This window comes from Fukomys damarensis, unplaced genomic scaffold (genome assembly GCF_012274545.1).
Source record: "Fukomys damarensis isolate Sample0158 unplaced genomic scaffold, DMR_v1.0_HiC HiC_scaffold_11, whole genome shotgun sequence".
NCBI lineage: Eukaryota > Metazoa > Chordata > Mammalia > Rodentia > Bathyergidae > Fukomys > Fukomys damarensis.
Window position 1 is genome coordinate 47,578,039 of NW_022900923.1, and position 16,577 is coordinate 47,594,615.

At 41.3% G+C, this 16,577-nt stretch overlaps 1 protein-coding gene across 1 annotated transcript in view; it reads left to right on the top strand.

Moving 5' to 3' along the window:
- Hhat (hedgehog acyltransferase) overlaps positions 1 to 16,577 on the top strand; it is a 255,752-nt gene that overhangs the window by 189,353 nt on the left and 49,822 nt on the right. Inside the window, exon 10 of the mRNA XM_033762250.1 lies at positions 1,705 to 1,906. Coding sequence (XP_033618141.1) covers positions 1,705 to 1,906 — 202 coding nt within the window. The remainder of the gene's footprint in view (positions 1 to 1,704; positions 1,907 to 16,577) is intronic.

Sequence of the window (16,577 nt, forward strand, 5' to 3'; positions counted from 1 at the left end):
AAAAAAAAAAAAAAAAGAAAAAGAAAAAGAAAAAAGAATTACTTTACTGAGAGGAGCTGTGGGCATACAGGGGCTCTGGTTAAGCAGACCCATTGGAGTTCTTGCTGGGAGCAGGCCAGGCTGCTTAGATACCAAGGTGGGGATAATAAGTTTGGCCAGGTGTCCAGAGTGATCACTTACATGGGGGTGCTCTCTAAACTGAGAGCAGCTGGGGTGAGGGCCTCACGAGCAGGGGTCTGCAGGGCTCAGAGGAGCTGGGCTGAAGCTGTTGGGGACAGACTGTCAAGGAGGACATTTAAAAACAATCGCAGTCACAGACAGAAGCAGGATGTTCTGCTGTGCCACTTCATACTAGGGTGACCATGGGTAACTCCAATGTGTGCACATTTCAGAAGGCTGGGATAAAAGACTGGAAGTTTTCACCATAAAGAAATCACAAAAGCTGGAGGAGACAGGTAACATTATACAGCATATGCAAGTATTGAGACAGCACGTGGTACCCTATTAATATTTGTAATTTTTATGTTTTTGTGTACCAGTTAAAATATATTTTAAATAAAATAATTACTGTTTAATTACTGTTGCATAGTGTTTTGACATTTCTGTATGGCTTGATAAATTTTATTATTTTTTTTCACTTGCCTTTCTATAAATGGTTCTGCTAAAGAGTGACTTACTAAGGGGCGGGGATTTAGCTCAGTGGTTCGGTGGCCCGCCTTGCAAGCGCAAGGACTGGAGTTCAATCCCCGGCTTACTAAAACTGGAATGCCAGGATGGCAAGTGTAAACCAGGTTGTGACTCAAAGATGCAAACAAGAGCCATGTGAAGTTTTTAGCTTTACGTCTAGCTACGCAAGGATGTGCATGTAGTCCGTTGATGACTTCCTTTTCCTTCCTGGAGGGAGGTTAGAAAAGAAGCACAAGCCAGCAATAAATGAACTTTGTTTCTAAAAGCAGCTGCAGAGGGCATGCTGCTACTCTCCAGGTTCTGACGCTCTGGCCGTGAGCTGTCAAGTCCAACTCCATCAGGAAGACGTGATCGAAGGCCGCGGCCCTGCCGTGTGCCAGGGCAGCTGTGTTGGTGGAGAACACCTGGGTGGCCGTGCAGTTGGGTGGAGATTTGGCTGCCCTGGGAGTGCAGAACTCTTAACTGGCGAACTCGCTGCTCCTTCTGGGAAACTTTCCTGGAAGGCTGAGTACTGGCCTGGGCACCTTCGTCTGAACCCAGCTCCTGCTGTTTAAGGCCCTGAAGTTAGCAGTCATCCTTAAATAGCAGGATACCATGCACTAAATAGTTTGAGCTGTAGAGTCCATAGATATCTTGAAGATGGACATCCCCACGTAGTCAGCAGCTTGATTGCTATTCTATGACTGGGTGTTCAGGGCTGGGCACAATCCTTTTAGAAACTCTAAATTCATGGCTTCTCTTCCTGCCTCTTGTAAGTGCTGTTTTGCCATAGTAACGAGAGGTCTTCACCCTGTGTTCATTCACCCTAAAACCCCTCAGTATGTAGGCTTGGCTTTTTGCAAGCTCCTAATTTGTTGGAGAACCCAAGCAATGGTTGGTCAGTCTGCAGCTTCCTGGAGGTTGGGCAGGGCCTGCGTGCCTTGAATAGTGTTGTGTACGGGAGAACCAAGTCCAGGAGCTTGGTGGGGCTTGCAGATGCATCCTTAGTGTGGCTCTCACAGCCTCTTCTCTCTCTAGGTACATGTACATTCCTCTGGGTGGGTCCCAGCGTGGCCTGCTGGGGACCCTGCTCTCCACTGCGATGACCTTTGCATTTGTGAGCTACTGGCACGGCGGCTACAACTACCTCTGGTGCTGGGCAGCACTCAACTGGCTGGGAGTCATGACAGAGAACGGGTTCCAGAGGCTCCTGAACACACCCCATGTGCAGGATGGTTTGGTGAGCAGAATCCTTGCTTTCATGGCGGGGGACAGCTGAGCTAGGAGGCTTGGGTTTGGGAGGGACAGTGGTCATCAGATTTCGCAAGCATGGGCTACTCCTGCCATATTGGTTCAAAGCGCATGAGTCTAGGGGCAGCGCAGTCAGAAGAGAAGCTTTTCTAGCCATTATTGAGATGGTAATGAGTGCACATGTAATTATACAAGCCATACATGTTTATTATATAAAAATGGCAAAATTCAGATAAAAGAAACAGAGCTTTAACAGAAATGTCAGTGGCCATTCTTCTAAATATTTTCTGTGTATGTGTTACAGTTTATATCTGGCTGTGCCCCAGGAGCCACAGGAGCCCACAGACAGGTCTTTGCGAACTGACTGAATTCTAGGGTGCTACAGCTGACTCACGACTAGGGATGAGCCTGCTGAGAGAGAGGCCGTCCCTGGGGCGAATCTCTTTCCCCATGCCCCTCGTCCTGCTCCTTGGTCCATGACGTGAGCAGTTTTCCTCAGCCGGGACCTTCTGCCATGCTGCGGCTTGTTCTAAGCCTGCCAAACATGGAGTGAAACTTCTGAACTGAGTCAAAATAAATCTCTCCAGCTGTAAGTTGCAGGTGTTGGGTGTTTTGTCCCAGCAACAAGGAGAGTGGCTGAGACAGCAGGTGCCTATACAACACGGGAGGCTGCTATTCTGCAGACATGCCTGCATCGGGGCCACCTTTTCAAGCCAGAGACCAGCTCTAACAGCCGTTTTCAAAGGCTACATGGAATTCCATTATGCAGATATGCTGTGTTTTATTTGATTAGATGGCTAGTAATAATCATATTATTCCAAGGATTTTTGTAACTGTCAGTTGTGTTGAGACAAATACCATAACCAAAGTGAATTATCATAAGTAAAGTTGCCAGGCTAAATGTTTTTTCATCTTTGAGATTCATTCTGCATAGGGTACATTAACTTTTACCTGCCCTGTAAAAAAAGTGTATCAGTTTGTATCATTGGTGTGTGGGAATACACTTGCCAGTCCTGAGTGCTAGTAACATTTTTAATCTTTGAGAGATACTGTAGATCCCTCATAAAAACAGCTAAGAGTTTAACATATTCTTGCCAGGGATGTGATTCATGTCTCATGCCAGGCTGCTCTGAACCACCGATTGCTCATGGGTGGCCAGGCCACGGGACGGGACAGTCACACGTGTGCCACCAGTGACTCAAGCTGGCAGGAGCATGTCAGGACTCATTCCAGCTCTTTAGGAAAGTGATCGGGGAAATCAAGGGCTTCTCTTTTATACATATTTGAAGTGATTTTAAACAGTGAGTTCACATTTTATCTTGTAAATGTGACGTATGAATCTCAGGATCTTTCAGAAATCGTTACTTCTGAATAAGTGGCAGTATTCTCTTAACCCTGAGAAAAGAACTGATAGAGAAATATGCTAGTGTCGGTCTTCGTGGCAGGCAATAAAATGCAAAATACTGGAAAAATGATTAATGTGGAAAAATTCTACCAGTACATACAAATGAAGCAAATGCTTTTTACCCTACCAGAGCAGAATACATTTGCGTGTTTCTACAAAGATAGCCATAGTACCAATGGACAGTTATTTCAGTAAATACTAACACAAAGCAGGTAGCAGAGCAACACATCTGAAGTAATTTAAATGTGTTTGTGCATGTTTAAAGACAAATGTTTTATTCAGTAGCGATACCCAGCAATCAGCAGGCGAAAAGTGTTGGTGAATTCTAATCAAAAATAGTGTTCGGTGACAGCCACGGCTATGTGACACACACATGAACACCAAAGGGGCACTTTAGAGGTGGCGGTCTTCACCCTCAAGTCCAAATGTCTCCCCAAAGCCTGAAGCCCAACCCCACCCAGGAAGCTAGAGGGTTCTTTCCAGCCTAGGACCCAGCCCTGTTTCTGTGTTCTTTTGTGGAGGGGCAAACATTAACCTGGACCTTCACAATAAGCATGTTCTGTGGCCTTCGAGTCAGGGATTATGCGTTCACACATACAGTTAAAAACCCAGCATCTTAAAGGTCACACCAGTGCAGTGTGGCCCGGGCTAACTAATTTGGTTAGGAACCCGTCTGTGACAGCAGACGCTCCTTACACATGTGAACACGCACCTGCCCTGTCACAGGAAACTCTGCACTATCACGTCTTGATCTCTTTCAGCTCCTATCCATACTTCAAGGGCCTGGGTGTGCATTCATTTTGGTGAGGTATTGTGTTGAAAATATATTCCTTCCACATATTAAGGAAGAACATAGTTTCTAAAACCTACGTTTACCATCTGTCTTTTATCCTAGAAGCAGAGTACATATTTATGGTTGTTTAGATGATGTTCCCCTCAAGTACAGGGTCGTGGTCCTCTTGCTACTTATCTCCTCATTGTCTGCCTCAGTGTCTGAGTTAGCCTAAGAATTAAGTCAGTGTACAACTAATGCTTCCAAATTGGGTTGATTCTTTAGTTCTTTCTTTTACTGTCTACCCATAGAACCTTCCTCAACTACCTTGTTCATTACATATTTCAGCAAAGAATCTATCTGGCTTTTCTGTTTATTTTTTGTTTTTGTTTTTGATTTTTTACAAAAAAAATAGGCTGGCATTCCCAATACATACACCTCTGAAATTCTTAGTAACTTGCTTCCCTGTCTACCTTACCCTTCTCTCTCTTTGCATGAATCCATTTCCTTTTCTTTTGTCAAAATCCAAATCCTTGATACCTTCCTGGCACCCTCTTTCACCTGGCCTTAGTCTCCCTGCTTCATCTGACAGCATTTTCACAATGTGCGTTCACTCCCTGAACTCCTCATACCTGTAAGTCTAGGACATCAGGCATACTATGTCCTTGTCACTTATAACAGCACCTGGCACACCTTTTTGAGCAGAGTAATGAGTGAATGTTTTCTGACTTCACTGAGGGAAGTACAAGAGAACATGGGCTTATGCAGCAGCTCAAACAATGTGGGTTGAATGCTCAAAGAACTTACTAAGGCAGAGAATTGTTGAGCATTTTACTGGGATGCTGTTTTGTAGCAATGTAGATGCTAATAGGTCTAGTGACTGCAGAATGCCATTTTAATGTTTAATACATTAAAATATCTATAGGAAAGAAAGGGTAGGGAGGAAGTAGCCCTCTTGGTACCCTGCTGCTTTATGAGAGGGAGAATTATTGGCCATGACTCACAGAGGCACAGAGCTGCAGGAAGCCCACAAAAGGCATTTCACAAAGCAGCAAGCTTGGGAGACACAGGGGAGTTACTGCTGCAGTTATGTGCTTTGCTGTACACAAGAACTCTGCAGGGAGCTGGAATTTGTGTTCAGGACTGAAATCTTTCTAATAAGTGAAAACATTTTGAAGCACCCATAGAGTGATGCCCTTCTTGCCCATTTGTGATTTGATCTCTCCTTTAGAGGAAGACACCTCCAGGCAGCTTGTCAGTTATTTCCACACAAAGAATCTGTATCTAAACAGTCACCACCCCACCTCTGATTTCCACTGAATTGGATAATTTAAATCTGTCCTCCTCTCCCACCTGTTATCCGCTCTTTTTTTGCCCCAAGAATATCCTACCAAGCTGGCTTATCTCCTCTCTGAAGCAGTAAAATTTCTACTTATACTCTTCACTTAGGACACATGTCTCTAGTTGAAACCACCAAGGATTATCTGATGGTTTTAGAAAAGGTTTGCTATTCTTATATTTCAGAAAGAGCTCAGAGACCATGGCTGTATGAGGGTCATTCAGTTTACTGGCTATACTAATCCATTTGATTTTGAAGAGAAGTATAGAAAAATTCAGTGAGTTTGATGGATCAGTCAGTTTTAAAGGATAGTCAATTGTAAAATGATCAACATGATCCAAACCAGGGTAACTTAATTCTGTGGAGTTCTTTACTCATCAGGTGGCAAGATGTACGTCAGTTGGTCTGAGTAGAAAACCTTTTCACTACAGTCCAGTGATCATGGCTCAGACCAACACTCTGAGGGGACAGGAAGTAACCCTAAGTGTTGTGCTGCTTGGCAATACTTACAGCCTTCATTTCAGCAAGTAGAGATCATGTGCTTATTGGCCATAGGCCACCCTGGATCTGAATCCTGCCTAGATGGAACCCACTTGAATAGAATTATTTATTAATTTGTTCATTTAAGGAAAAAAGAATTTTAGTGTCCTACATGGACAACACTTTGAGGAGCACTGGAGAATTCTAAGCCAAATAAAAATATTCTCCCTCCTAACTCTTCTTTGCATCCTTCTTTGTGTCAGTGCAGATGGTGTACTGGTCAACCAGTGTGACCTATGAGGTCTGGTATAGTCAGCTTCCTCTAGGTGATAGTGTCTCACCTGGCCGCCTATCAGGGTGATCATTTCTGTGGTAGATGCTTTGGATTAAAGAGACAGTAAAACCATAGAATGAGAGAGTCTCCCCATGAAGAGCCAAATGATCTATATGAAAAATGAACTTGTTTTCATAAACATCATAAAACATTTTGGAGACATGGTAATTTCAAAAATGATAATTTCCAAATGTTTGAGGTCTTTGGGGGAGAAGAGGGAGAGGAGGCAGCTGCTAGGGCCACTGCATCCAGGAAACATCCATATTTAAAAGTCAGGTGGAGGAGGAGGGGCTAAAGGCATAGGGGACAATCTAAAGGTTATTTCACAGAAACCGAAGAAAAAGGGTACTTCCTGGAGGGGGAGAGGTCACAGGGGGATGATGCTATTCAGAGGTCAGATAAGATGAGGCTACAGAATAGTTTTGTCTCCTTATCAGAAGTTGTCAGAGAGAGGAAATAGAGCACCAACTCATCAGTGGTCTACCTGGAAGGCAAGGTGTGTGCAAGCCAGTCGAGAATGTAGAAGCTGTTCATGTCACAGGACCAGAATGAGGCCATCGGCAGGTGGTGTGCATGAGCATGGCAGTTATTGTGAGCTAAGCTTTGGGGAACAGCTGATGTTTTAGTTACTTTTTTCATTACTAAGAAATACACGACACTCAAAGGAGGAAAGGTTTATTTCAACTCATACTTTATAAAGGTTTCAGCCCATAATCTGCTGGCTCCAGGGCAGGATGGCATGACAGGGGCATCACAGAGGAGAAACAGTCAATGGCATGGCAGGCAGAAGGTAGTGAAGCAACAGCAGCAGCAACCCTGCCTTTCAATTTTGTCCCATCCAGGCTACCAGGCTTTTGAGTGGCGCCACCCATACCCAGGGTAGGGCTTCTATCTTCAGTAAATCTTTTTAGCTATAATGGAACTGTGATAATTCCAATCAGAGGTCTAATATAGTACCACACACCCTTAATCCCAGAATCACACACCCTATATCTAGCCAGCCCTGAAAAACCCCACCTTTGTAGGAGCTCATGAGGCTTTGGGAAGACATCTAGATAAAAGCTATAACAGCTTATTAAAGAGCTGGACTTGAGTGTGGCATTGATGTATTTATAGCAGAATTTGGCTGTGTCAGTACGGAGGTGGAATCTGGCATTTTAGACCAGGGGAATGGTGCACACAGCCCCACAGTCTGAGACCAGGAATGAGCACGCACTGAGCTGACAGATGGGGTGAAAGGGTTAGAAAGACTGAATGGTCCACTGCATGAAGGAATCTGAATGCCGTGCTTAGAAATCTAGAAATGAAAACAGCTTAAACATCAAGAATACATTAAATTAACACATTAATCCCACACATCGAATTAGCCTGTGGTGCCAGCTTGTTAGCACTCACCAAACCTCTGGGCTGGGAGCAAGTGGGGTGCAGTGTTAAGAACAGTGTGTTCCTGGTGGATTAGGGCCGTTGGCAGCCCACCCATTGTCTCTCACTGCTCAGGACCATGAGCCATGCAAGAAGCGCACTGTGCAATTCACTGCTTATACATTTTCTTCTCTGTGGGAATGTGACGCCCAAGTCTTAACCCCACTGTTCTAAAAGGTAGTTTTCCGAAAATAATTCCACCTTTCGGCTGACGTGTGTGGTGTGGCAGAAGCTTTCTCAGAGGTTTAAACTTCCACTACTGAGTCTGCCGTGTGCTGGAGCACAGGTTTGTCGCTGGGTCCTTTTCATTCCTCTGGGCTGGCCAGCCTGGGATGAGCTGTCCAGGGGCTTCTGCTGCTGTCCCCGTCCTGGTTCTGCACAGCTCAGCCTGCAGCAGGGAAGGTAGGCTGCTCTGGACCTGTGCTGCCATGGAAGCACTGTAGTCCCTTCTCCCTGCTAGGGGTACAACACACGCTCTCACCTGGGAAATTAAATCTCAGGCAGAGTCCTGAGCTCAAGATGAGATCCACAGCTTGAGTGATAATGGTTGAAAGTGGCTTTCCTGGGTGGTTTATGTAACTGGATTCTCTCTCTGGCTTCCACAGCCCAGATGAATGGTGATTTCTCTAATCACAGACTAGTCCCTGCAGCTTTCCCCAGACACGTTTAGGAAAAAGCCTTTTAATGTACATGTTGCAACTTAGGATATGTGTCTCCAGATGGCTTTGGATGTGTGTTTCCAATTCTGAGTCTCTTTTCCTCCCCGAAAATCCCAGTTACCCATTATAAGTGACACAGCTTGAGTTGCCAGAGCCCCTGCTATTGAAAGAAAGAGGAAATAGCCCCTTTGCCTCTTCCCAAAATAGTTTGCCCATACTCGGTATAGTATGTTTTTACAGCATGTATTTGTGTGTGTGTGTGTGTGTGTGTGTGTGTGTGTGCTGTGATTAGATATATACAGTGTGTATGTGTGTGTGCTCATTTTTTAAAGCTCTGAGAAGGCAGACGTGCAGGACTTCTAAGATAAAATTATTCTCAAGTGTCTCATTCCTTCCAAGGCTAGAAATAAATTCTGCTTAAAAAAGCATACTGAGCAGCTGCTGGCCTTGCTTGAGATGCATTGGGTTAGTACCAGTGTGCTTGTGATCGCCAGCACACTGAAATACACTGAAATACACTGAAATACACTGAAATTTCCTCTGTGGAACCAATGATTCACCCGGTAGGTTGGAGTAAGTGCTGGAGTGGTCACTGTCTGTCCCCCAAGGGTGACAGGAATGGCTGGAACACAGAAGGTGTGGGACCTTTGTTGGGCTAGATGTGCAGCTGTTGAAAGTGATGATCTTGATAAAACTCTATTGTGAGGAAATGAATATGTCCTTGACATTTGAGATGAAAATGAAGAGCAACACATACGTATAATAACTTATTTGGCAGTATACACAAACAGAAAAATATAAAAGGTTGTACACTGAAATCCTAACAGTGTTTAGCTCTCACCAGTGGGATTATTTGTACTATATTGTTTCACTTACTAACATTTTCTACAGTGAGCCAGTATTGTGCTCTAATCAGAGTGACCCAGAGCCAGGCAGGATGGAGTCAACCTTGGAGGCTTAGCTTAGCTTAGTTTGTGTTAGAAGTTGAAAGGGAGAGTTGTCTTTCTCAGGAGCAAGCTAGTGTGGGGCATTTCTGACTGTGGTCCTGTGCCAGAGAAGACCCTGGATGAGCTACTGTATAAGGACCTTCTCATTTGTTAATTTATTCGATCATTGCAACAACATTTCAAGGCAGGTGTTACTATTTTCAATTTTACAGACGAGAAAACTGGAGCCTGGGGACAATTAAGTAATTTACCTAAATTCTGAGGAAGTCAAATGCAGTTACACTTTATTCTGAGCTTTTCAGGTTTCAGACTAGAGGAGTCCTCCTGCATAGCCCTCCCTCACAGAACTCCCCTCTGGATTCCCATGTCTGGGCTGGTTACTCACATTGGGCATTAGGCTGATTGACATTCCAGCCCTCTGATCTTGGACAACTTGAGTTTTAAGTGTCACACCACACAACACATTCACGGAATAACTAGTCTGAAAAATTGGTCCAAGAAAAATGAGAATTTTCAGAAAGATGATTTCACCGTGCAATCTCATGTGATTTTTGACAGCAGCCTTGTAGGTATTATAGGTGCAGTATTAGTATCTCCATTTTACTGTGAAAAAGCACAGAATGTTTAAGTCATGTATGTGATAGTCACCTGTCACTCAGTGATGGGAGTTTGCTCTGAGAAACGTGTTAGGTGACTTTGTAGTTGCACCAACATCACAGTATATACTTCTATAGGTGACAGAATCTCGTAGCACCACTGTCACACATACAGCCCCTTGCTGGCTGAGCTGTAGCAAGGCAGAACTACATACTTGTTACAGCAAGGGTGAGTTCATTCTGTCCCTCCTGTTCTGACTCCCTTTCCGTAGCATAGTGTGTCAGTTAGGGTTCACTAGGAGAAGATTGAACAAAGTCAGTGCTATAAAGGATCATATTGTCTGTGACTAAGGTAAGGGTAGCTTGAATTTTTCCTTTCCTCTGAGTGTCCCTTTTTTTTTCTCATGGCTGATTGCTCTGGCTAATGTTTCTAGTACTATATTGGACAGGAGTAGTAATAGTTGACATCCTTGTCTTGTTCCTGATTTTTGAGGGAAAGCTTTGAGTTTTCCCCCATTTAATATGATGTTGGCAGTACATTTGTCACAACTAGCTAATATCAGATTAAGAAAAGGTTCTTCTCTCCTTGTTTTCTTCAGAGTCTTTCTCACAAATGGAATTTGGATTTTGTCACACACCTTTTCTGTGACTTTTGAGTCAATAGCATGGTTTTTGTCCTTGCTTCTGTTTATGTAATTGATCTGCATACGTTAAACTGTCTTTGCATACTTGGGATGAAGCCTACTTGGTCATGGCAAGTGAGCCTTTACGATTTGTTGCATTCTGTTGGTCAGTATCTTCTTGAGGATCATTGCATCTATGTTCATTGGAGAGATTGGCCTGTAATTTTCTGTTTTAGTTGAGTCCTTGTCTGTTTTGGAATTAAGGTAATGCTAGCTTCCAGGAATGAGCTAATTAGCACTCCTCCTCTTTCAGTTTCATTAAGAAGTTTGAGAAGTTTTGGCCTTAGATCTTCCCTGATATTCTTGAAGAATTCAGAAATGTATCTATCAGGTTCTGGGCTTTTCTTAAGTAGGTAAGTTGTTTTTAATCTACCTCAATTTCATAGTTATTGTATTATTCAGGGTTTTTATATATTCTTGGTTCAGTTTTGGTAATTCATATGTTTTTAGGAATCTATTTCTTTCTAGATTCTCCAATTTATTGGAGGCTAGGTTTTCAAAGTAGTTACTAATAGTCTTTTGAATTTCAGCAGAATCCATTGTGATTCACATTTTTCATTTCTAATTGCATTGATATGGGTCTTTTCTTTCTTTTTTGCTTTTGCAAGATTGGCTAAGTATTTGCCTTTTGTTTATTCTCTTGAAAAACTAGCTCTCTGACTCACTGTATTTTAAAATAACTTCAATTTCTGTTTTTCATGATTTTTCTATTTCATTAATTTCTGTTCTGATTTTTATACTTTCTTGAACTAGCTTTGGATTTGGATTTTCTGATGTGATGAATGGGCATTCACAGATATAAACTTCCCTCCTAGGACTGCTTTCATTGGGTCGCATGGATTCTGGGGTGTTGTGCTGACATTATCATTTGATTCTAGGAACTGTCTTAATTTCTTCCTTGGTTGCTTCTGTGACTCATTGTTTCTTCAGGAATGTATTGTTTAATCTGTATTTGCATAATTTCTGTGGTTTCTTTTGCCATTAATTTCTGATTTTACTACACAATGATCTAATAATACTCATGGTATAAATTTTATTCTTTTGTAGTTATAAGAGCATGCTTTATGGACTTATATGTAGTCTATTTTGGAGAAGGTTTCATGTGCTTCTGAGAAGAATGTGCATTCTGTTGTTGAGCAGAGCACTCTGTAGATATCTATTAAATCCATCTGTTCAAGGGTGTACAATGCTGATATTTCTTTGTCGATAATTTGTCTAGTTGACCTATCTAGTGTGATAGTAGGGTATTGAGGCTCCCACTATAACTGTGTTGATGTTTGTCAGATCTTTATGTTTTATAAAGTTGGATGGAGCAGTATTCGGCATATATATATATATATATATGGACGTAGTGGCCTTCTTTGTGTCTCTTAATTAGTTTTGGTTTGAAATCTAGTTTGTCTGCAAATATGATAGCTACCCCTGCTTTTTTTCTGGGCTCCTGTTGTATGGAGAACTGTTTTCCATGCTTTTACTCTTGGTCTATGAATTTCTTACTTCTGATCAGTCATTAAAGTCTACTTTGGCTAAAAATGATAGCTACTTCTGCTTGTTTTGGGGCTCCCGTTGCATGGAATACTATTTTCCAACCCTTGATTTTTAGTCTATACATTTCCTTTTGGATTATATGTGTTTCTTTTATAAGGTAAACTGTTGAGTTTTTGTTTGTCGACCCAGTCTGCTGGTCTTGAAACTTGAGACCACTCGCATTGACAGTCATTACTGAAAGATATTGACTTATTATTCAGGTATGGGGGAGAAATAGTCACAACTAAGTTCTATCTTGTTGCCACACTCACATTTTTGTGTGTGAATGCCAAGTCCTGCCACACCTTTCTTGCTTGGAATGTTTTGCTAATGGTGCCCATCAAGCAGTCCTAGTTTCTACATCCCTCTTTGCACACCAAGTCACTGCTTTCTTTGCCCAGCTTGTGTTAATGGAGACTGGTCCCCCTCCTTGGAGTCTGAGGTAGTGTTCCAGACTAATTCAATCTTTGCTCTGTGTTCTGTTAGGTTTCTCCTGTTGGCTCTTTCTTGATTACTGCAGATCTTCTTTTTTCTACACTAAGTAGTTATTTTTCAGATGTCTTAATTCCAGGTCCTGGATAGGTAATATTATGCATTGGTCTTTACACTGCCATTTTTAATCTCTACATTTTTTTTTTTTCAAAATGACTGTACTGAAACCACTTCTTTCCAAAGAAGTAAACAGTTCTCAGTATTTTCCACTTGGTCAAACGTATCCTCCTTTTCTTTTTTGGTAGACTCTCTTGAAGCCCTCCTCTCCTCCTCTCCCACCTGGATCATTGTACTTTAGGTCTGGTCTTCACCTGTGTCTTGAATTACTCTCCTCTCTTCTGTCATAAATCTCTGTCTCTTATGTCTTGAGCCCTTGATTTTGTGGAGCACATCCATTCCTAGCTTTCTCAAAAGAGTATCGTAAGAGATAAATTTCTTTTGAGAACTTTCCCCCCCAAAAATCTCATTTAACCCTCATGCTTGATTGATTTTTCTGGGAATTTCAGGTTGAAAAATAATTTCTCTTGAAATTTTTGATATATTATCTGTCTCCTGTCTTTTAGCTTTAGGTTGGGAAATGTGATTTAGGTTCTTGGTTCTCTGTGCAGTCTGTTTTTTCTGTCTGAAAGCCTTAACACCAATGTCTTTCCTATTCTGAAATATCACTGTACTTCTCCTTTAGAGTGGTAGGATTACAGACATGTGCCACCTCTCCCAGCTCCTGGCTTACTCTTGGCTTCTGTGTTCCCTCTGATCTGGGCCTTATGATGTTCTAGTGTTCTTGTCTATGGCATCTAGTGTTTAAGTGTGCCAGACCTGCTAATTCTTCCATCTACTCTGCCTTATAAAAATGTTTGACTTTGCTTACCTGCTCTCTTCCATTACTTATCTTGGACTTTATACCTATTTGGAACGTTTACTCTTATTTTAATTGCCTTTGTGAAGAGCAGAGGTGTTTCATCTATTATGTTAAACTTGCTATCACTGGAAGGATTTTTTTTGCTGTCATATGGTGAATCGTTTTAGAGTGCTTTATCTTGTTTCTTAATTTTAAACTTTTAAATATAAAGGTTGCTTAAAAAGCAGGCCTTTTCCTAAGCTGTTGTTTTTGTGGTTGAACAGGATTTAGCTGAGGCCAATACTGCCCTAGCCTAGGCTTATTTAGTAGACCCGAGGGACCTCAGTGTAGCCTGGAAAGTGAGCCCCAGGACCATGAGCAGCCATGACTTGGATGTGATGGTCATCATGTTTCAGATACCCACCAATGTGCCAGGACTCTGTGCTCAGGGGAGGTGGCCAAGGGCTAAGATCGTTTAGTGGAAAGATTACTAGATTTCTTTTTCTTCCTCTTTGCTTTTTAACATATGAAATTATTTATGGTCATAGCTCTTTTTTAAAAAAATGTAGAGAAAAGGTCAAAGTTCTTTTAAAATATTTAGCCCTCAGCAAATATACTTTTGCTCATTTTTTCTCCCTCAAGAGTACTCTTGTTATCAGTTTGGAATATAGCCTACCATAGCTTTACCGCTCTGCGAGTGCGTGTGTCTTAAGAAATGTACATTAAGTATTTTAAAACTTTGACTTTTTTTATCCATGTTACATTGTGAAGATGTTTCTATAGTAGTGCTTGTAGGCATGCATAAGCATAGTACAGCTATATCATAATTCTATTGTTAAAACTTTAGGTTGCTTCTAACTTTTTCTTTTGCACTGTACAGCCTCAGTGAAGCTTGCAGTTCAGGTTTCCTTGTACTTATGTGCGAGTGCTTCCTTAGGGAGCATTGAGCATGGAATGAGAGAAGAATCAGCACCCTGTGCCCCATGGCCAGATCCGGTCCATTGTCTGTGTGGCCTGCAGTTAAGAATGCTTTTTATTTCTTTTAAAAATTGCGTTATCAAACGTTCCCATTCTTTCAAAGACTACCTATAATATATATCCAAATGTACAAATATCCAAATGTACATGGGTTTATTTATAGGCTCTCCATTCTGTTGCAATGACCCAGTTGATTATTCCTATTTTAAATACTAAGCTTTCATAATATATTTTGATTCCTGGCAGGAAAATCTCCTCTCCCTTTTGGTTCTTTTTCAGAATTACATTGGCTATTTTTGCATGTTGATTCTTTCCTATAGATCTTGGAACCACTGAAGTTACACAAAACTCCTTGGCATTTTTACTGGACTTCATTAGGCCTGAATTGAATTTTAGCTTAAGTTTGGTTGTTCACATTGTCTTAGTTTGTTTGTCCTACTGTAAATAATGCCTAAGAGTGACTAATTTATAAAGCATAGCAATTTATTTTTCGCATGCCTGGATGCTGAGAGCCCAAGCCTGAGGCCCTGGCATTGGTATCTGGTGAGGGCCTGCTCTGTGCTCCCAGGGAGGCACCTGGGGGGTGCCTCCTCTTGGAGGGGGTGTGAATACTGGGGCCTCAAATGGCAGAAGGGAGAAGAGCAGAGAGCAGACCCACTCTGAAAACCCTTTGTATAAGCCCTAATGTCTTTGTGAAGGTAGAGCCCTTGTGACTTGATCACCTCCGCAAAGGCCTCACCTCTGTGCCATATTCATTATATTTGTAAATGTATTTTGATACATTTATATGTCACCATGCTTGCATGATCCATTAATCCACTGATGTGCATTTGAATTGCTTCTCACTTTTGCTTTTGTCAGTAATGCTGCAGTGAATATGGGTATATCATATATAAATATCACCACCCTGGCGATTTTACATCCTCACCAGCGATACCCAAGGGTTCCACTTCCTTCACATCATAACCCAGACATATTCTTCTAATTGTGGCCACTTTAGAAAGTGTGAAGTCATATCTAGTTTGGGTTTATCCCTTATGATTTCAATGAACTCCTTTCATGTGCTGTGCTTATGGGCATTTGTATAGTTTTTTTGCATAGCTGTCTACTCAAATTCTTTGCCTGCTTTTTCAGTGTTGTTTTTGTTGTTGTTGAGATGTGTAGGAGTTTTTAACACATTCTGGACATTAAATCCATATTTAAGATATTCTATTTTTGCATTGCCTTTTCACACTCTTCAGAGTGTCCTGTGATGCACAAAAGTTTCAAATTTTGGTGAGTTTCAGTTTAGTTTAGCTGTTTTTAGTTTTGTTATTTGTGGTTTGGGTATCATATCCAAGAAATCATCGATAAGTTCAAAGCCATGAAGTTTTCCCCATATATTTTCTTTTGAGTTTTAAATTTTAGTTCTTACATTTAGATCACAGATCTATTTCGAATTATTTTTGCATGTGGGATAAGGAAAGGGTCCAGCTTGTGCATGGTGTATTCAGTTTCCCCCTCGTGACTTTGGGAATTACTATCCTCTCCTCATTAGATACCCTCAGCAGCACCCTTGTGAACATCACTTAACCGCAGAAGGGAGTTGATTTCTGGGCTTTCTATTGTATTCTTTTTGTTTATATGTCTAGCTTTAAGCCAGCACCACTCTGTTTTGATTATTATCACTCTGTAGCAAGTTTTAAATCAGGAAATTTGAGTCTTCCAATTTTGCTTTTTGTTTTCAATACTGTTTTGGCTACTTGGGTTCTTTTGGATTCCACTTAAATTTTAGGATACATTTTTCTAATTCTGTAAAAAATATTCCAGAATTGTGGAAAATATTCTGTGACCAGAATCTTGGAAAGAATTAAGTTCATCAACCAGGTACCACTGCATACATAGAAATATTTTCCTAATTTACCTTCTAGACTGTTCATTGTTATTCTGTAGAAACACAACTGATTTTTCACATTGATTTTGCATCCTACAACTTTGCTGATTTTTTTTCATTAGTTTTAGAAAGCTTTTGTTTTTGTAGAAGCCTTAGGATATTTCTACATAGCTACATTTTTAATCTGTGAAAGAGATAGTTTTATTTCTTTCCAATTTAGGTACTTGACCTATTACTTTTTCAAATTTAGATTTTTAAATTGACAAAATTGTATATATTTGTCATAGAAAACATGATATTTGGATATATATATAT